Below are 19,979 nucleotides of genomic sequence, written 5' to 3'. Positions count from 1 at the left end.
TTCAACTTAACTACAGCTAACTGCTAATGTTTTTTGAAGGGTAAAACCAACATTTTTCTTTCACCTTCTCCTTTCACCTTCTTTGGATGTAGCCGAAGCTACAGTCGTGCCTCTGCTTACTCTGATCCCACTGATGTGTGTTATATTTAGGCCACAGTAACCAGACATGTATAAACTGCCTAATTCAGAGCCAGGGTATGCTTTCTGTGAATCTGTCTCTCTCCAGTGCTCTGGACGAATGCTCTGGACAGCCCACTGGAAATGACAGATCCTCGTTTCAACCAGTTCAATAGAGCACGCCATCAAATCAAATTGTAGTTGTCACATGCACCGAATACAACCTTACCGTGAAATACTTACTTACAAGCCCTTAACCAACAACGCAGTTCAAGAAATAGAGTTAAGAAAATATTTACTAAACAAACTAAAGTAAAAAATAGAATAAAAAGTAACAAAATAAAATAACGAGGCTATATACAGGGGGTACAGGTACCGAGTCGATGTGCAGGGGTACAGGTTAGTCGAGGTCATTTGTACATGTACAGTAGGTAGGGGTAAAGTGACTATGCATAGATAATAAACAGCAAGTAGCAGCAGTTTAAACAATAACTACCTCATTGTATACAGTACCTAATCAGCAATAAACTGAATACAGTGCATTTAATAGAAGTAACTTTAGATATCATAGTGTATAGGTTATCCCATACTGGGCACAAGATTATAAGAACACTGGGTATAGAGCTATGGATCATGATGTAAAGGCCTAATGGTTTCTTCCCTTGCCTGGGTGCCAGTCTTTCACCGAGGCAAGGGACGTTTTATCCTATTAGTCTATTTCTTCGCTCCTGCAGGCCACATGTTCTTTCAGGAAGTAAACAGAGGTGCTCTACTTATAATGTGGTCACTAATGACAACCTTCCTCCTCCGTCAGAGCGAGGCTTCGTGGAGCTGAGGTCTGTCCAGGAGCGAAACGTCTCGGCCCAGCTGCACCAGAACGTAGAGCTGAGGGTTGAGATCGAGTCCTACCCCGCTCCACGTGTCCGCTGGACCAAAGACAACGCCACCGTCAACGGAGACAACACCGTCATCACCAGGCAGGAGCACGAGACCAGGTCAGACCGCCTGGACGATCATCAATTCTAATCAATTTGGAGATTGAATTTATCAATGACTTGGTCTATTTGTCATTGTATGAAAGCAGAACAACAGATCAACAGGATTTACAAGTACACTTGCATGGTATGCAATGCATCATGTTAGCCACTCATTGGGGAATTTACCCTCTCTGGTTCCTTCTGGGTGTTAAATGATGTAGCCTTGCTGTCTGAGAGGATTGGGTTACCTGTTAGTATTATCTTGCGTTGACTGATAGGGACTGGATGTCTCAGAAGTTCTTTGGGTGTAACAGATGTTGATGGATTGATTAAGATGCTTTAGTCCTGCTAACATATGGTTTTTCCAGGATCGGTTGTGAATGATTTCATGATGTTTATAACGGTGTGGCTCTCCTTTTCTCTTCTAACTCAGGTACGTCAGCATATTGACCTTGGTGAGGATCAGGACGGAACAGAAGGGACTTTACACTGTTCGCGTCGCCAACGGAGACGACACAAAGGAAGTGACATTTGATCTGGAGGTCAAAGGTGAGTAGCCTTTAAACCATTGGGGTGTATCTCATTAGTCTTATATGACTCCTCCTTTTCGTCATCAGCACTGACTTGAAAGAACTACATCCACCGTGGTCCATTGCTTTCACCCTCCCTACACTTTGAGATCAGTGCAAATAAAGGAGAGGCGATGAGGATAAAAAAGTATATTCAGACTTAAGACTATGGAGAAGCAACATGGCTCAACATTGACCTATACTTATCATCTAGAGTCGGGGGATATGTAGTTCCTAACCCTGTATCCCTGTCTGTGTAGTTCCCCCTCAGATAACAGACCTGTCGGACCACCATCTCCCAGGGAAGAGGCATGCAGTGACCTGTGTGGCCGAGGGGGTCCCCTCCCCCTCCATACAGTTTTTCAGCTGTGACAGCATGCTCAAGTGAGTCATGTCATCATCATCATCATCATCATCATCATCACAGTCTCTGTCACACTGTGAACACTAGAGGGCAGAATTTGCTTACACTCATTTTTGTCATTTGTGTTTTAGTAATTGCAGTTTAAACTGAAGTCAGGCCAGCTATGGGTATTTAGACTGCTTCTATACCCGAGTCTGCTCTGAGGGCATTAGCTGACAGCATTTACCTCTGACACAACTGAGTAGAGGTAGCAGTAGTAGTACACCTGTACTACTGCACTATTGATTATCATTAGAACATCTCTCCCAGGTGCAGTAACCGAAGCACAGTGTGGCAGCCCCTGGTGTCAGACCCTGAGACCCTGAGTATCCAGACCAACATCAGTTTCAATGAGAGCCGTAAGGTGGGCCAGGTCCGCAGCCAGGTCACCTTCCACAAGCCCCAACAGGTGACCGTCCGCTGTGAGGCCAGCAACGAGGGAGGAGTCCGCAGGAGAGACGTCAAACTGGTGTCCAGCAGTACGTATCTCAAATAGAAGACAACATATTGATGATATTATATGAAGACATCATTTTATCTATGGGGTTCTATGTATCTACGCACACATACTCTATTCAAGGAAGGATAAAGTAGGCAACTCAAGTCCTGAAGAGTTGCAGGGTATGCAGGCTCTTAGTTTATGTTCTGGGTGAATGTTTTACCAGGAAAAAATCTGTAGACTACTGTATTTCTACTATGTAATAGTTGGATGTTAATGTTCTGTGTTGTGTTCCAGCTCTGTTCTCCCAGGTGGCAGTGTTGGCTGCGGTTCTACCCCTGGTGGTCATCCTCATCACCTCCATCATCATCCTCATCGCTGTGTGGAGGAAGGTGAGACTACACAGAGAGGACACAATGAATAATGTTTAAACAACAACTACTATCAACTCACTCATAGTATCTCAATGTCCCTGACTGATCGGGTAACTCTAACTATTCTGTGTTGCCTCAGAAGCCTCGCTATGAGATTAGATGGAAGGTGATAGAGTCAGTGAGTCTGGATGGCCATGAGTACATCTACGTCGACCCCATCCACCTGCCCTACGACCTGGCCTGGGAGATGGCTCGAGACAGCCTGGTGCTGGGTAAGTACCAGGAACCACGGGAGAAGGGGGTACCAATGCACAATATACACTGCAGAGGCGGTCTTTCTGTTTAAGATGAGGGAGAACAATTAGTTTTTTCATGACCATGGCCTTATTTCTATTACAGCATAATGGATGACTGTCATTCGTATTTAATTCACCCAGTTCAATGTAACAGCGATAGATTTAGGCTACTACATGATACTAGAATTTTCCATATACCCATCATGAGGTGGCAGAACCTAGCCTGTGAATGAAAGTTTACAACATAGTTGCACAGGTTGAGAGAAATTTGGGTAATCAAGGTGACAGACATTGATACATTCAATACCGCCGTGCACATTCAGGTATGTTTATCCCTGTTTCATTCCGTTTGCTTCCGCTTAAGAAAATTTTTCAACAGAATCGACAGAATGAATACACCCCTGATCATACACAAACACAGTTCAGTTTCATAGTAGCCACATACAAATAGCATGATCATTTTGCTCATTGTATAATTCCTTCTCGCATCTACGCACTCTCCTCCTCACCTTTTCGCTTTGCTTGTGGACTTCAGTGCACAACACATCAGCTGTCTGTGACCAGGCAAAAAAAACTTTCCAAGCCAAACATTTATAACATCACCGCTAACCGCTACACACAGCCTCCATCATTGTCACCATATTAATGTTATAGTAAACATACTCAATATATACAAAAGTATGTGGACACCACTTCAAACTAGTGGATTCAGCCAATTCAGCCACACCCATTGCTGATAGATGTATAAAATCGAGCACACCTCCATGCAATCTCCATAGACGGCAGGGTAGCCTAGTGGTTAGAGCATTGGACTAGTAACCGAAAGGTTGCAAGTTCAAATCCCCGAGCTGACAAGGTACAAATCTGTCGTTCTGCCCCTGAACAGGCAGTTAACCCACTGTTCCTAGGCCGTCATTGAAAATAAGAATTTGTTCTAAACTGACTTGCCTAGAAAAATAAAAAATGGACAAACATTGGCAGTAGAATGGCCTTACTGAAGAGCTCAATGACTTTCAACATGGCACCATCATAGGATGCCACCTTTCCAACAAGTCAGTTCGTAAACATCGTCTGTCCTCGGTTGCAACACGGTCTTATGAGCTCCAAACTGCCGCTGGAAACAACGTCAGCACAATAATTGTTCGTCGGGAGCTTCATGAAATGGGTTTCCATAGTCAAGCAGCCGCACACAGGCCTAAGAATCAAATCAAATGTATTTGTCACATACACATGGTTAGCAGATGTTAATGCGAGTGTAGCGAAATGCTTGTGCTTCTAGTTCTGACAATGCAGTAATAACCAACAAGTAATCTAACTAACAATTCCAAAACTACTGTCTTATACACAAGTGTAAGGGGATAAAGAATATGTACATAAAGATATATGAATGAGTGATGGTACAGAGCAGCATAGGCAAGATACAGTAGATGGTATCGAGTACAGTATATACATATGAGATGAGTATGTAAACAAAGTGGCATAGTTAAAGTGGCTAGTGATACATGTATTACATAAACATGCAGTAGATGATATAGAGTACAGTATATACGTATACATATGAGATGCATAATGTAGGGTATGTAAACATTATATTAGGTAGCATTGTTTAATAAAGTGGCTAGTGATATATTTTTACATCATTTCCCATCAATTCCCATTATTAAAGTTGGCTGGAGTTGAGTCAGTGTGTTGGCAGCAGCCACTCAATGTTAGTGGTTGCTGTTTAACAGTCTGATGGCCTTGAGATAGAAGCTGTTTTTCAGTCTCTCGGTCCCAGCTTTGATGCACCTGTACTGACCTCGCCTTCTGGATGATAGCGGGGTGAACAGGCAGTGGCTGTTCATGCGCAATGCCAGGAGTCGGCTGGAGTGGTGTAAAGCCATTGTGCTCTGGAGCAGTGAAAACGCATTCTCTCGAGTAATTAATCACCTTTCACCATTCCGACTAACGAATATGGGTTTAACGGATGCCAGGTGAACACTACCTGCCCCAGTGCCAACTGTAAAGTTTGTTGGAGGAGGAATAACGGCTGTTTTTCATGGTTCAGGCTAGGCCCCTTAGTTCTAGTGCAGGGAAATCTTAATGCTACAGCATACAATGACATTCTAGATGATTCTGTGCTTCCAACTTTGTGGTAACAGTTTGGGGAAGGCCCTTTCCTGTTTCAGCATGACAATGCCCCCATGCACAAAGTGACATCCATACTGAAATGGTTTGTCGAGGTCGATGTGGAAGAACTTGAATAGCCTGCACAGAGCCCTGACCTCAATCCTATCAAACACCTTTAGGATGAATTGGAACGCCGACTGCTAGCCAGGCCTAATCACCCAACATCAGTGCCCGACCTCACTAATGCTCTTGTGGCTTAATGGAAGCAAGTCCCCACAGCAATGTTCCAGCATCTAGTGGAAAGCCTTAGCAGCAAAGGGGGGAAAACTCCATATTAATGCCCATGATTTTGGAATGAGATGTTCGATGAGCAGGTGTCCACATACCTACTAGAACTAATGCGTTAGTAAACCTGCTGCAATCATGCAGTACAGTGTACAGTCAGTAAACAGTTTAGCAGTTACACCGATGGGCCCCGGTGGCAATGAATGACTTAAACCAAAAGCTTACCTTAACTTGGAAGAGTTGGAGTAGCCATAGCCAGCTAGCTAATATAGCATCCCTCTCTGTTTGAGCCGGGTGTTTGAGTAGAATTAAATAGGTAGCTCCATTCGCTAAGTGAAAAAATATATAACTAAATCTCTCTCTCTCTTGCTTTCTCTTTGCTTTTCCTTCATTTTTAAAGAAATCAATTTGTTTAAAACTGTTCAACTATTGCCTATCTCTTTCTTTGAGTCAACTACTCACCACATTTTATGTACTGCAGTGCTAGATAGTTGTAGCCTTTGCTTTCAGTACAACATTCATGCTCTCGTCCTTTTGGGTGGACAACATGTCAGTTGATGCTGCAAGGGCTTTGATAGGTTGTAGGACGTCCTCAGGAAGTTGTCATAATTACTGTGCAAGTTTATGGAAGGGGGTGAGAATCATGATCCTCCTTGGTTTTGTAATGAAGTCAATGTACCCAGATGAAGACGGAAACTAGCTGTCTTCCGGCTTCACCATGATGCTACCTTACAGTGTGCTGTTAAAGCTATTGCAGATCTTCATTGCAAAAGAGAGTGTTTTAATCAAACCTGACTGGTCTCCTAGTCCCTGATGCTGAAAAACATCCCCACAGCATGATGCTGCCACCACCATGTTTGAGAGTCATTTAGGTGCATTCTGGCAAACTTCAAGCAGGCTGTCATGTGCCTTTTAATGAGGAGTGAGTTCCATCTGGCCACTCCACCATAAAGGCCTGATTGGTGGAGTGCTGCAGAGATGGTTGTCCTTCTGGAAGGTTCTCCCATCGCCACAGAGGAACTCTGGAGCTCTGTCAGAGTGACCCTTGGGTTCTTGGTCACCTGGCTGACCAAGGCCCTTCTCCTCCGATTGCTCAGTTTGGTCAAGCGGCCAGCTCTAGGAAGTGTCTTGGTGTTTCCAAACTTCTTCCATTTATGAATGATGGAGGCCACTCTGTTCTTGGGGACCTTCAATGCTGCAGACATTTTTTGGTACCCTTCCCCAGATCTGTACCTCAACACAATCCGGTCTCGGAGCTCTACGGACAATTCCTTCGACATCATGGCTTGGTTTTTGCTCTGACATGCACTGTCAACTATGGGACCTTATATAGACAGATGTGTGCCTTTCCAAATCATGTCCAATCAATTGAATTTACCACAGGTGGTAAACATTTCAAGGATGATCAATGGAAACAGGATGCACCTGAGCTCAATATCGAGTCTTATAGCAAAGGGTCTGAATACTTATATAAATAAGGTATTTCTGTTATCGCTTTGTCATTATAGTTTATTGTGTGTAGATTGAGGAGGGATTTAACAAACCACAATGATAAGTATAGGTCAGTCAGATGATAAGTATAGGTCAATGTTGAGCCATGTTGCCTCTCCATAGTCTTAAGTCTGAATATACTTTTTTATCCTCATCGCCTCTCCTTTATTTGCACTGATCTCAAAGCGTAGGGAGGGTGAAAGCAATGGACCACGGTGGATGTAGTTCTTTCTTTTTGACGTAACAAAATGTGGGAAAAGGGAATAAATACTGGTCTGAATACTTTCCTGAATGCTCTGTATATGCGGATACCGCCAATATTTATTTGATAGTGTATTTAATAGGAACAATACAAGTTAAAACGTTGACATATTGACTGTTCTGATTTGGGCAATGTTTGTGTTTCTGACTTTCGCCATGTTTGTGTTGTGTTCCAGGTCGTACTCTTGGGTCCGGGGCGTTTGGCAGGGTGGTCGAGGCGACTGCCTACGGTCTCAGTCATTCCCAGTCCAGCACGAAGGTGGCAGTAAAAATGCTCAAATGTAAGTGATAACAATCATCTGCAGTTTTGATTCAGTATGTTTCTGCTTTAGCCAACTTGTCCTTGGTTTGTTTGGTAAGATAATAATCCAGTTTCAGTCTTAGTTCTTGTTCACTAACCTTTGTGTCCTCTGACCTCTGACCACCAGCCACAGCCAGGAGGAGTGAGACCCAGGCTCTGATGTCAGAGCTGAAGATCATGAGCCACCTGGGGCCTCACCTCAACATCGTCAACCTGCTGGGAGCCTGCACCAAACAGGGTGAGCTCCGCCCCCATCACCACAGCAACAATCCCAAACTAAAGTCATTAGCCTCTGAAATCCCATGCCTAGGGCAACACCATGTATACTGGAACATTGTTAATGTGGGAGGCAACCCATCTGCCTAGGGAGACTATAACGTCATAGCTACATACGTTCAATTTGATTAACCACATAATTGCATGTGTGACACACAAATGAATCTCTGATGAAGAGAAATAATTGTCCTTTATTTGTGACTTTCACATCTCAGGTCCTCTCTACCTGGTGACGGAGTACTGTCGCTATGGAGACCTGGTGGACTACTTACACAGGAACAAGCACACGTTCCTGCAGTACTATGCTGAGAAGAACCAGGAGGACTCTGGTTGCCGCGTCTCTGGAGGGAGCACCCCTCTCAGCCAGAGGAAAGGGTGAGTGCTACCTCCTCTTCTGGGGCTCGGGTCTGTGTTTGGAAGATGAAGTAGAGGTTAAATGTATAACCACCTAAGAATGGGAGCAAAAAAGACACGCTGTCAATTACAAAAATGAGGCCATACATACATTGAGCATTTGTTTGTGTTTTTTTCCACTATCCTAATGTTTCTTGAATATATTGGCAGCCACTATCCTAATGTGTCCCAAATATCTTGGCAGCTACGTGTCGTTTGGCAGTGAGTTTGACGGTGGCTACATGGACATGAGTAAGGACGAGCCCACGGTGTACGTCCCCATGCAGGAGCTTAAAGACACCATCAAATACACTGACATCCAACCTTCTCCATATGAGTCGCCCTACCAGCACCACCTTTACCAGGAACAAGGTATGGAATCCAATAAAGACATGCTAATAACAAAGCCAAAGCGTACTGTATACTTTCTACAATGTAGGTCTATTGCAAGGGAGCCTGGTATAGGAGAACTTTCTCATTGTAATGGCTGGAATGGAATATCAAACACATCAAACATATGGAAACCACATGTTTGACTCCGTTCCATTAATTCCATTTCACCCATTACAATGAGCCCATCCTCCTATAGCTCCTCCTACCAGCCTCCTCTTGTCTATTGCATGCCAGACATATGGGAAGCACATGTGAAAGGATGGGCGGACTGACTGGCAGACAGGAAAGGACAGTGATATTGTTTATTTGACCTCCAGAAGCCTCTCTGTGTATTTTAGCAAGTCGGCGTCACTATACACATACTGTATATGCTGTCCATGTGTAACACCTGAACACCGATTCACCTTTACATTGTCTCCTTCCTCTTTTTGACCTCTGAACCCTTCAATCAATGTCTCTGCCCTCCCTGCCAGACCAGACCACAGTGGACAGTGCCCTGGTCATCAGTGACTGCCCTACCCTCAGCTATTCTGACCTCATTGGCTTCAGCTACCAGGTGGCCAAGGGCATGGAGTTCCTAGCCTCCAAGAACGTATGTTATGTTATATTGTATTATTTTAGTTGAATCAAAACTTTATTGCTCTATATTTATGTATTATTCTTTATTGTGCCAGGTGAGTAAAGTACAGACCTGGATATAGAATATACTTCATCGTCTGTACTAAATGTCCCAGAAGACCATGTCTCCCTGTAACCCTGTTGTTGAACCCTGTCCTCCCCAGTGTGTCCATCGTGACCTGGCCGCCAGGAACGTGTTGATCTGTGAGGGGAAGCTGGTGAAGATCTGTGACTTTGGTCTGGCCAGAGACATCATGCACGACTCCAACTACGTCTCCAAAGGCAGCGTGAGTGGCAGGCTCACTCAGGGTCACTCAGGGTCACTCAAACACATGAAACATTACATGACCATTATGGTAACCACTACGTACATTTTGAAAGATAACAGTAAGACAACACCATCGATTATGACCTTCAACCTACTTCAATTGTAATTAGCCATAACTGCTACTGTAACCTACTTCTCAGTACCTGGCTGATGCTAATCTTACCTCTGACCTCTTCCCCCTCTCAGACGTTCCTTCCTCTTAAGTGGATGGCCCCAGAGAGTATTTTCCATAACCTGTACACTACCCTGAGTGACGTGTGGTCCTATGGCATCCTGCTCTGGGAGATCTTCACCCTGGGTAGGAGGACATACATGAAACAGAACCCCATTAATTATTAATAGATAGATGGAAGACAAGAGATTACTGTTTGATTAAACCAAAACAAACTATTAACTGGAGTTCATTTACGCTCAGAAATATTAGTAGTAGTGTGGGTGCAACTTTTGATTACATGACCCTGTTTATTTAATATGAACGTATAAAGGTTTCACTCTGTTTTAGCAGACAGGCCATGAAGTTGTCTATCAGATTATCTAATCCTGAGTCTGTCTTTAGGGTCAGATGAGCTCTTGTTGTTATCTACAGTCAGGGTTCATAATCAATTCATTTGGGGATTTTCAAATCTTTTTGAAACTGCCGTGACAACAAGAGCACCTATTGAGAAGCTGTTCATTTAGGGTGAAGCCGCGTGATTTGTAAACAACCTTTTTCTTGGAAAACAAAACTTTTGGAAACTCTTGATTCACCATGACTTTAAGATTTTCAAAGTACATTCAGACTGATCAGCTTTTAAATATTGTTTTATGTTCTGACAGGAGGAGCCCCCTACCCTGATCTGCCCATGAATGAGCTGTTCTACAGTGCCTTAAAGAGAGGATATCGCATGGCCAAACCTAACCACGCCACCGATGAAGTGTACGTCTCTAGAATGGCACCAAGACCATCCCTCCCAAAGACCTCTCAGGATTCTAGTATTGTGTGTCAGAGAGAATTTAAGAAAGTAAATTTATATTTTCTGTACCTTGTCCTTCAGTTATGAAGTCATGCAGAAGTGCTGGGATGAGAAGTACGAGAGAAGGCCAGAGTTCTCTTTTCTGGTGCACACAATGGGGAACATGCTCGCAGACAGCTATAAAAAGGTACCTTATTAATATACAGGTTCTTCTGCTTTACATGTATCTGTGCATCTGAGGACCAAGGTGTTTCCACATTGACTTACACTACCGTTCAAAACTTTCACTTAGAAATGTCCTTGTTTTTCAAAGAAAAGCACATTTTTTTGTCCATAAAAATAAGATGAAATTGATCAGAAATACAGTGTAGATATTGTTAATGTTGTAAATGACTATTGTAGCTGGAAACGGCTGATTTTTAATGGAATATCTACATAGGTGTACAGAGGCCCATTATCAGCAACCATCACTCCTGTGTTCCAATGCCACGTTGTGTTAGCTAATCCAAGTTTATAATTTTATAAGGCTAATTGATCATTAGAAAACCCTTTTGCAATTATGTTAGCTCAGCTGAAAACAATTGTTCTGATTAAAGAAGCAATAAAACTGTCCTTCTTTAGACTAGTTGAGTATCTGGAGAATCAGAATTTGTGGGTTCGATTACAGGCTCAAAATGTCCAGAAACAAAGAACTTTCTTCTGATAGTGATCAGTCTAGTCTTATTACTGAAAAATTAAGTGAAGAGGCAACTCCGGGATGCTGGCCTTCTATGCAGAGTTGCAAAGAAAAAGCTATATCTCAGACTGGCCAATAAAAATAAAAGATTAAGATGGGCAAAAGAACACAGACACTGGACAGAGGAACTTTGCCTAGAAGGCCAGCATCTCGGAGTCGCCTCTTCACTGTTGACGTTGAGACTGCTGTTTTGTGGGTACTATTTAATGATGCTGCCAGTTGAGGACTTGTGAGGCGTCTGTTTCTCAAACTAGACACTCTAATGTACTTGTCCTCTTGCTCAGTTGTGCACCAGGGCCTCCCAGTCCTCTTTCTATTCTGGTTAGAGCCAGTTTGCACTGTTCTGTGAAGGCAGAAGTACACAGCTTGGTACAAGATCTTCAGTTTCTTGGCAATTTCCCGCATGGAATAGCCTTAATTTCTCAGAACAAGAACAGATGGACAAATTTCAGAAGAAAGTTCTTTGTTTCTTGCCATTTTGAGCCTGTATTCGGACCCACAAATTCTGAATCTCCAGATACTCAACTAGTCTAAAGAAGGCCAGTTTTATTGCTTCTTTAATCAGCTAAACTGTTTTCAGCTGTGCTAATATAATTGCAAAAGAGTTTTCTAATGATCAATTAGCCTTTTAAAATGATAAACTTGGATTAGCTAACACAACGTGGCATTGGAACACAGGAGTGATGGTTGCTGATACAGTGCCTTGCGAAAGTATTCGGACCCCTTGAACTTTGCGACCTTTTGCCACATTTCAGGCTTCAAACATAAAGATATAAAACTGTATTTTTTGTGAAGAATCAACAACAAGTGGGACACAATCATGAAGTGGAATGACATTTATTGGATATTTCAAACTTTTTTAACAAATCTGAAAAATTGGGCGTGCAAAACAGCTTAAGTTAATACTTTGAGCGCCACCTTTAGCTGTCGCTTGGGGTATGTCTCTATCAGTTTTGCACATCGAGAGACTGACATTTTTCCCATTCCTCCTTGCAAAACAGCTCGAGCTCAGTGAGGTTGGATGAGAGCATTTGTGAACAGCAGTTTTCAGTTCTTTCCACAGATTCTCGATTGGATTCAGGTCTGGACTTTGACTTGGCCATTCTAACACCTGGATATGTTTATTTTTGAACCATTCCATTGTAGATTTTGCTTTATGTTTTGGATCATTGTCTTGTTGGAAGACAAATCTCCGTCCCAGTCTCAGGTCTTTTGCAGACTCCATCAGGTTTTCTTCCAGAATGGTCCTGTATTTGGCTCCATCCATCTTCCCATCAATTTTAACCATCTTCCCTGTCCCTGCTGAAGAAAAGCAGGCCCAAACCATGATGCTGCCACCACCATGTTTGACAGTGGGGATGGTGTGGTCAGGGTGATGAGCTGTGTTGCTTTTACGCCAAACATAACATTTTGCATTGTTGCCAAAAAGTTCAATTTTGGTTTCATCTGACCAGAGCACCTTCTTCCACATGTTTGGTGTGTCTCCCAGGTGGCTTGTGGCAAACTTTAAACAACACTTTTTATGGATATCTTTAAGAAATGGCTTTCTTCTTGCCACTCTTCCATAAAGGCCAGATTTGTGCAATATACGACTGATTGTTGTCCTATGGACAGAGTCTCCCACCTCAGCTGTAGATTGCTGCAGTTCATCCAGAGTGATCATGGGCCTCTTGGCTGCATCTCTGATCAGTCTTCTCCTTGTATGAGCTGAAAGTTTAGAGGGACGGCCAGGTCTTGGTAGATTTGCAGTGGTCTGATACTCCTTCCATTTCAATATTATCGCTTGCACAGTTCTCCTTGGGATGTTTAAAGCTTGGGAAATCTTTTTGTATCCAAATCCGGCTTTAAACTTCTTCACAACAGTGTCTCGGACCTGCCTGGTGTGTTCCTTGTTCTTCATGATGCTCTCTGCGCTTTTAACGGACCATCACAGTGCACACAGGTGGATTGTATTTATCATCATTGGTCATCTAGGTCAACATTGGATCATTCAGAGATCCTCACTGAACTTCTGGAGAGAGTTTGCTGCACTGAAAGTAAAGGGGCTGAATAATTTTGCACGCCCAATTTTTCAGTTTTTGATTTGTTAAAAAAGTTTGAAATATCCAATAAATGTCGTTCCACTTCATGATTGTGTCCCACTTGTTGTTGATTCTTCACAAAAAAATACAGTTTTATATCTTTATGTTTGAAGCCTGAAATGTGGCAAAAGGTCGCAAAGTTCAAGGGGGCCGAATACTTTCGCAAGGCACTGTAATGGGCCTCTGTACGCCTATGTAGATATTCCATTAAAAATCAGCCGTTTCCAGCTAAAATAGACATTTACAACATTAACAATGTCTACACTGTATTTCTGATCAATTATATTAATGGACCAAATAATTTGCTTTTCTTTCAAAAACAAGGACATCTCTAAGTGACAACCAAACTTTTAAATGGTAGTATATGTGAAATATGTATGCATCGTTTATGGATGTATGATTCATGCATCAGTTTGGTATTTATTGATTGTAGATATATGTTATTGATTGTTTATTGGTGTAGAGATACTGCCAGGTCAACGATGAGTTCTTCAAGCGTGACCACCCAGCCGTGGTCCGCACCAAACCCAGGCTCTCCTCTCACTTCCCCTCTCCGGCCCTAACCCCGTCCACCGCCCCTGCCACCCCCCAGGACACAAACCCCTACCCCCTCACTGGGGACTTCAGACCCGAGGCAGATGGTGAGGAAGCTTCCTACAACGACTACATCATCCCCATCCCAGACCCCAAGCCTGAGGAGGAAGTCTGCTCCGAGGCTAACGACATGCCAACGAAAAGCCTCACAAGGTATAGCCATCTGACATACGACTGCCTGACTGACTGACTGACTGACTGCAGATGTGTGCCAAGTGCTTGGTATGCAGGACAGATAAGGCAGATTTACTCTAGAGGACCTTGTATTGTTACAACACCAACCCACACAGCCAGATGTGGGATTGAGACAAAAGCTGTTTCATGTTACGATGTATACATTGTGAGCAATAAGGATTGTGCATACAGTGCACAGGATATTTAAGAAGAAATCTAAGACGAGCCTAGATGGCTTAAAAGTGATATTTTACATGGAATTTATAGGCTCCTTACTGTGATTAATGCATAATTTTCACCTGAAATAAACCATAGAATCACAGATAGGTTGGTGAAAGAACATGTGTGGTGTTATTCCCTGTAGTTCTCGGGCTCTGGAGGACGAGGAGGCTGATTCCATCTCCCAGGAGACAGTGGAGGCAGACACCATTCCAGAGGAGAAATATCTCCATGCCAACCAGGCCCTGATTCCACTGGAGTCATCTGGAACACCGGAAGCGGAAGACAGCTTCCTGTAAGCCTTTCAAGGAACTTGGTGAAAGTATGACATTCCTGAATAGCTTTAGTGGATTAAGAGAAAAATGTAGCAAATTCAATTAGAAGGTGACTTTTACAACACAAACAACTCCCACTGCTTTAGCAAATATTCCACAATTGGTGCTTTCAAAAGAAGGCTGTGTTGATAATCTATTCAAAATCTATATTTACTATGAGAGTGACACATTTAATCATTGATGTTGATTGATGATGCAAACTAGTCCATCTTGAATAAAGGGATCATTTGCAAAGCCCTCGCATAAGAAAATAAGTATTAGTATCACATAAGAAGTTACTTTTAAGTTAGGGATTTATGATTTGTAAAATACTGTATGTAGCATTGTGGTCACTATTGCAGTGTTTCTATGGTGATTTGTATTCACATTTTTCCTTTCACATGTGTTGTATTTTTATGTTATTTTGTATTTTATTTGGATCCCCATTAGCACCAGCTACTATTCATGGGGTCCACACGAAACATGAAACATAGCATAATACAGAACATTAATAGACAAGAACAGCTCAAGGACAGAACTACATGCAGAACTATATACATTTTGAAGATAAAAACATTAAGCCTCCAAAACCCTTTCAGTTTTGAAAATCACTAAAAGTGGAGCATATACTGTTACATTTTGCTTGTGTGAAAAAGTTCCAGTTTTATGACAGGTACTTTAGCTGGTAAAAAACAAAAACATTAACACAATCTTATGGCATCTATACTTCTCAACATTAATTGAATATGATATTCTAGTTGCACTGAGGATTTTTTGTTTTGTTTGTGTCCTTAAAATACAAATGCGTACTTTTTATTTTCTACTCCAGGTTATTTTGCGAGAATGTAATACATTTTGAGAAGAGCTAAGCATACATCAGCCTTAATTGAGCAGAACATTATACACTCAGTAAAAGGTATGTCTCAAATTATCATTTTATGTTGTCTTTAGTTTTATATAGATTTATTTTTACATTTTATGTAGTGTTTGTTTTAAACAATTCTGTATAAATGTTGCACTTTACAATGTTTAGGAAAACATTTCCAAGAAAAGGATTTAAGGTACAGTAGATAAGAGATTGAATGATTATGAGAGATATGAAAGAAATGTATGTTTTTACACAGCGGTACTGACTGAATGAGAAATAATCTGAGCATATCACTGCCTTAGCACACCTGGTACAATATTAGTATGTTGTTTTGTACTGTGACTAATGATTGAGATCTTTGAAGTGCTTTTGTATTGTATAAAGTTCTATGAAAGAAACAAATATATGGCCTATAGTATCCATACGAAAGGATATACAATAAGCATTTCTATGGAAGGAGATCTTCTACAGAAATATGGCAATAAAGATTTGAATCTATATTCTTGAAGCAATTATATGATACCTGAGATAATTTGTCACTTGCTCGCAGAGGTTCTCCTATCGTTACATACACTACCAGTGAAATAGAAATGATATGCTTCCTTGTACATATTTGTCACATGGTATAGGAACACAGAATGCAGAACACTACATGTTGTAGAATATTCACCACACACACGCTATTGTACCAAAACTTCTCTGTATGTTTACGAATGTATTTTTGTATGTAGTTTATAAACGTTTATGTGAAAATAAAAGTTTATAATGAAAATATGATAGATCATTTCATTTTGTCCTTACTGTCTTCTTTTAAACTAGCTAATGAGGGACAGTTCCTGTTGTCTATTTTTTAGTAGTTCAATGACATGCAGAGTACTGCTATTTAACAGAAAATATGAATTGTGTTGTTCAGCTGTCATAACTTCAACAACAACACATACTTGCTACACAGACTTATCTTCTAATGCATTGGCTTTATTCAATCAATGTAGAAGAGATAAAACATCCCCACATGAATTGAGCCTAACTCGAAGAGCTACAGTGCCTTGCGAAAGTATTCGGCCCCCTTGAACTTTGCGACCTTTTGCCACATCTCAGGCTTCAAACATAAAGATATAAAACTGTATGTTTTTGTGAAGAATCAACAACAAGTGGGACACAATCATGAAGTGGAATGACATTTATTGGATATTTCAAACTTTTTTAACAAATCAAAAACTGAAAAATTGGGCGTGCAAAATTATTCAGCCCCCTTAAGTTAATACTTTGTAGCGCCACCTTTTGCTGTGATTACAGCTGTAAGTCGCTTGGGGTATGTCTTTATCAGTTTTGCACATCGAGAGACTGACATTTTTTCCCATTCCTCCTTGCAAAACAGCTCGAGCTCAGTGAGGTTGGATGGAGAGCATTTGTGAACAGCAGTTTTCAGTTCTTTCCACAGATTCTCGATTGGATTCAGGTCTGGACTTTGACTTGGCCATTCAAACACCTGGATATGTTTATGTTTGAACCATTCCATTGTAGATTTTGCTTTATGTTTTGGATCATTGTCTTGTTAGAAGACAAATCTCCGTCCCAGTTTCAGGTCTTTTGCAGACTCCATCAGGTTTTCTTCCAGAATGGTCCTGTATTTGGCTCCATCCATCTTCCCATCAATTTTAACCATCTTCCCTGTCCCTGCTGAAGAAAAGCAGGCCCAAACCATGATGCTGCCACCACCATGTTTGACAGTGGGGATGGTGTGTTCAGAGTGATGAGCTGTGTTGCTTTTACGCCAAACATAACGTTTTGCATTGTTGCCAAAAAGTTCAGTTTTGGTTTCATCTGACCAGAGCACCTTCTTCCACATGTTTGGTGTGTCTCCCAGGTGGCTTGTGGCAAACTTTAAACGACACTTTTTATGGATATCTTTAAGAAATGGCTTTCTTCTTGCCACTCTTCCATAAAGGCCAGATTTGTGCAATATACGACTGATTGTTGTCCTATGGATAGAGTCTCCCACCTCAGCTGTAGATCTCTGCAGTTCATCCAGAGTGATCATGGGCCTCTTGGCTGCATCTCTGATCAGTCTTCTCCTTGTTTGAGCTGAAAGTTTAGAGGGACGGCCAGGTCTTGGTAGATTTGCAGTGGTCTGATACTCCTTCCATTCCAATATTATCGCTTGCACAGTGCTCCTTGGGATGTTTAAAGCTTGGGAAATCTTTTTGTATCCAAATCCGGCTTTAAACTTCTTCACAACAGTGTCTCGGACCTGCCTGGTGTGTTCCTTGTTCTTCATGATGCTCTCTGCGCTTTTAACGGACCTCTGAGACTATCACAGTGCAGGTGCATTTATACGGAGACTTGATTACACACAGGTGGATTGTATTTATCATCATTAGTCATTTAGGTCAACATTGGATCATTCAGAGATCCTCACTGAACTTCTGGAGAGAGTTTGCTGCACTGAAAGTAAAGGGGCTGAATAATTTTGCACGCCCAATTTTTCAGTTTTTGATTTGTTAAAAAAGTTTGAAATATCCAATACATGTCGTTCCACTTCATGATTGTGTCCCACTTGTTGTTGATTCTTCACAAAAAAATACAGTTTTATATCTTTATGTTTGAAGCCTGAAATGTGGCAAAGTTCAAGGGGGCCGAATACTTTCGCAAGGCACTGTAGCTGTTGAGAATCAACAAATCCAAACAAACTTTCCCAAGCCCAGCTAGACTTATATCATCCCTTATAAACCAGTCCTATCAAAGCCTCTCTTTTTTGAGCCTTCAGCAGAATCCCCCCCCCCCCCCACACACACACACACACACACACACACACACACACACACACACACACACACACACACACACACACACACACACACACACACACACACACACACACACACACACACACACACACACACACACACACACACACACACACACACACTCTCTATTCCCTGGTTCCATTCTGATGGCCATCAAAGAGGTCTTTTACTGTCCTCCCAGAAGCCCCAGCCCTCTGCTCCACTTGTGGCTGAGGACCATGGAAGCCTGGGTTGGGGCTGGCTGGAACAGGCTGGGGCTGGGGCTAGGCCGGCAGGCTAGGCAGCAGTGCAGCAGTGTGACCACCATCACAGGAGATTAGTCTCAGCTCTCAGCACCATGGCATTAGGATTGGGAGGGCCGGCCTGTTTGCTAACCAAACTGAGACGCATGGTCATTAGCGGGGAGCGTGACACCTCTGTCTGTCCGTCTGTCTGTTTTTTCTCTTTTACTGTCTGCGTGTCAGACTAAGAGAGACGGAGACTGAAGAGAAACAGGGTTGGCGGGACTTTACTCGCTCCTGGATGCTGGACCCATACAGCTTGGTGAGGTCAGATCTTACCACGGTGCTGAAGACATCTACAGGTACAGTAGAGTTCATCTGATGTTTACAATCTTAGCCATGTTCAAATCACATTTGAATAGGCTTTCAGGAAGGTATGGTCTATATTTCCAGATTTCAAAGTGACAAATCCTGTACGTTTTGTTTTCCCACTCGTCCTTAGAAAAGAAGAAGTGTATGACAGCAGAGTTCCAACCTGATGACTCCTCATTTCTCTCCTTGACCACAGACGCAATAACAACACTCCGAGACATACAGACATACAGCCAGGGACAGAGCTGGAAAAGATCCAGGATGGTGCTGTACCTGTTTTTTCTGCTGGGGATCCTGTCCACTGCAGCTCAAGGTAAGTCTCAACACCTGTTTAGTACTGGATTATATTGAGATTCAGGTTCATGACTTGGTTTGGTTCTGTTGTTTAAAGGTCTTTTTTATTTGAAGGAGTGGAGCAGTCCCACTCCTTTAGTAATTATTTTGCTTTCTTGAATAGATAGTAAAGTTTGGAAAGACAGGGGAGATAGTGGGAAGGGGAGTCAAAGGGGAGGTGGGCCTGATTTGAACCCTCTGGCATACGTGTGTAACAGTTGGACCACATGGGCCACTTGGCAGTATTGCTGATATTGTATTTAATGCAGCTCTTGTGTCCTCCATACTTTTACGTGGATAATGCCTGACTAAAAATGCAATTTAAAGCTCCAATTCAGCAGTTAAAAACAATAACAACACGGTTTCCCCGCTACTGTTATTGGTTGGAGAAATGTAGCCACTCTCAAAGCAATAGACATGGCTATGGATGCAAAGACTGACCATCATGTTTTGAGGCTATTTAGTGCTTGTTTACATTTGTATTGTTTACAAACATTGGAGTAAACCAAGCTCATATTTTGGGTTCTCCCACATGAAAAAAATACTATAGTATACTATGGTATACTGTAGTATTCACTGTAGAGTTTTTGCAGAGTTTACTGTAGTATTCAATGTATTGTTTTTGCGGACTAAAGTCAGTACTGTAGTATTTAGTATTCACAGTTAACTATAGTATA

The 19,979-nt window shown here is 42.1% G+C and overlaps 2 protein-coding genes across 6 annotated transcripts in view; both read left to right on the top strand.

Moving 5' to 3' along the window:
- LOC135545741 (platelet-derived growth factor receptor beta-like) overlaps positions 1 to 16,343 on the top strand; it is a 48,208-nt gene extending 31,865 nt beyond the window's left edge. The window contains exons 7-23 of one of the 3 annotated variants that reach the window (XM_064973572.1): positions 932 to 1,112; positions 1,528 to 1,643; positions 1,924 to 2,047; positions 2,337 to 2,545; positions 2,803 to 2,897; positions 3,019 to 3,151; positions 7,498 to 7,602; positions 7,750 to 7,860; positions 8,114 to 8,273; positions 8,497 to 8,663; positions 9,158 to 9,276; positions 9,467 to 9,589; positions 9,817 to 9,928; positions 10,447 to 10,546; positions 10,665 to 10,770; positions 13,993 to 14,147; positions 14,533 to 16,343. In XM_064973572.1, coding sequence (XP_064829644.1) covers positions 932 to 1,112; positions 1,528 to 1,643; positions 1,924 to 2,047; positions 2,337 to 2,545; positions 2,803 to 2,897; positions 3,019 to 3,151; positions 7,498 to 7,602; positions 7,750 to 7,860; positions 8,114 to 8,273; positions 8,497 to 8,663; positions 9,158 to 9,276; positions 9,467 to 9,589; positions 9,817 to 9,928; positions 10,447 to 10,546; positions 10,665 to 10,770; positions 13,993 to 14,147; positions 14,533 to 14,686 — 2,270 coding nt within the window. In that variant the 3' untranslated portion in view covers positions 14,687 to 16,343. Of the gene's footprint in view, positions 1 to 931; positions 1,113 to 1,527; positions 1,644 to 1,923; positions 2,048 to 2,336; positions 2,546 to 2,802; positions 2,898 to 3,018; positions 3,152 to 7,497; positions 7,603 to 7,749; positions 7,861 to 8,113; positions 8,274 to 8,496; positions 8,664 to 9,157; positions 9,277 to 9,466; positions 9,590 to 9,816; positions 9,929 to 10,446; positions 10,547 to 10,664; positions 10,771 to 13,863; positions 14,148 to 14,532 lie in introns of all 3 variants that reach the window. The other 2 variants (XM_064973571.1, XM_064973570.1) reach the window with 2 other exon arrangements.
- A 2,498-nt stretch (positions 16,344 to 18,841) lies between these two features.
- LOC135545740 (macrophage colony-stimulating factor 1 receptor 1-like) overlaps positions 18,842 to 19,979 on the top strand; it is a 33,567-nt gene continuing 32,429 nt past the window's right edge. For 2 of the 3 annotated variants that reach the window (XM_064973568.1, XM_064973567.1), the window contains exons 1-2: positions 18,842 to 18,959; positions 19,100 to 19,282. In XM_064973568.1, the coding sequence (XP_064829640.1) occupies positions 18,899 to 18,959; positions 19,100 to 19,282 (244 nt within the window). In that variant the 5' untranslated portion in view covers positions 18,842 to 18,898. The remainder of the gene's footprint in view (positions 18,960 to 19,099; positions 19,283 to 19,979) is intronic. The other variant, XM_064973569.1, reaches the window with a different exon arrangement.

This window comes from Oncorhynchus masou, chromosome 9, assembly GCF_036934945.1.
Source record: "Oncorhynchus masou masou isolate Uvic2021 chromosome 9, UVic_Omas_1.1, whole genome shotgun sequence".
Classification (NCBI taxonomy): Eukaryota; Metazoa; Chordata; class Actinopteri; order Salmoniformes; family Salmonidae; genus Oncorhynchus; species Oncorhynchus masou.
The sequence above is the reverse complement of the archived record's forward strand: the minus strand, read 5'-3'. Positions and strand labels throughout refer to the sequence as shown.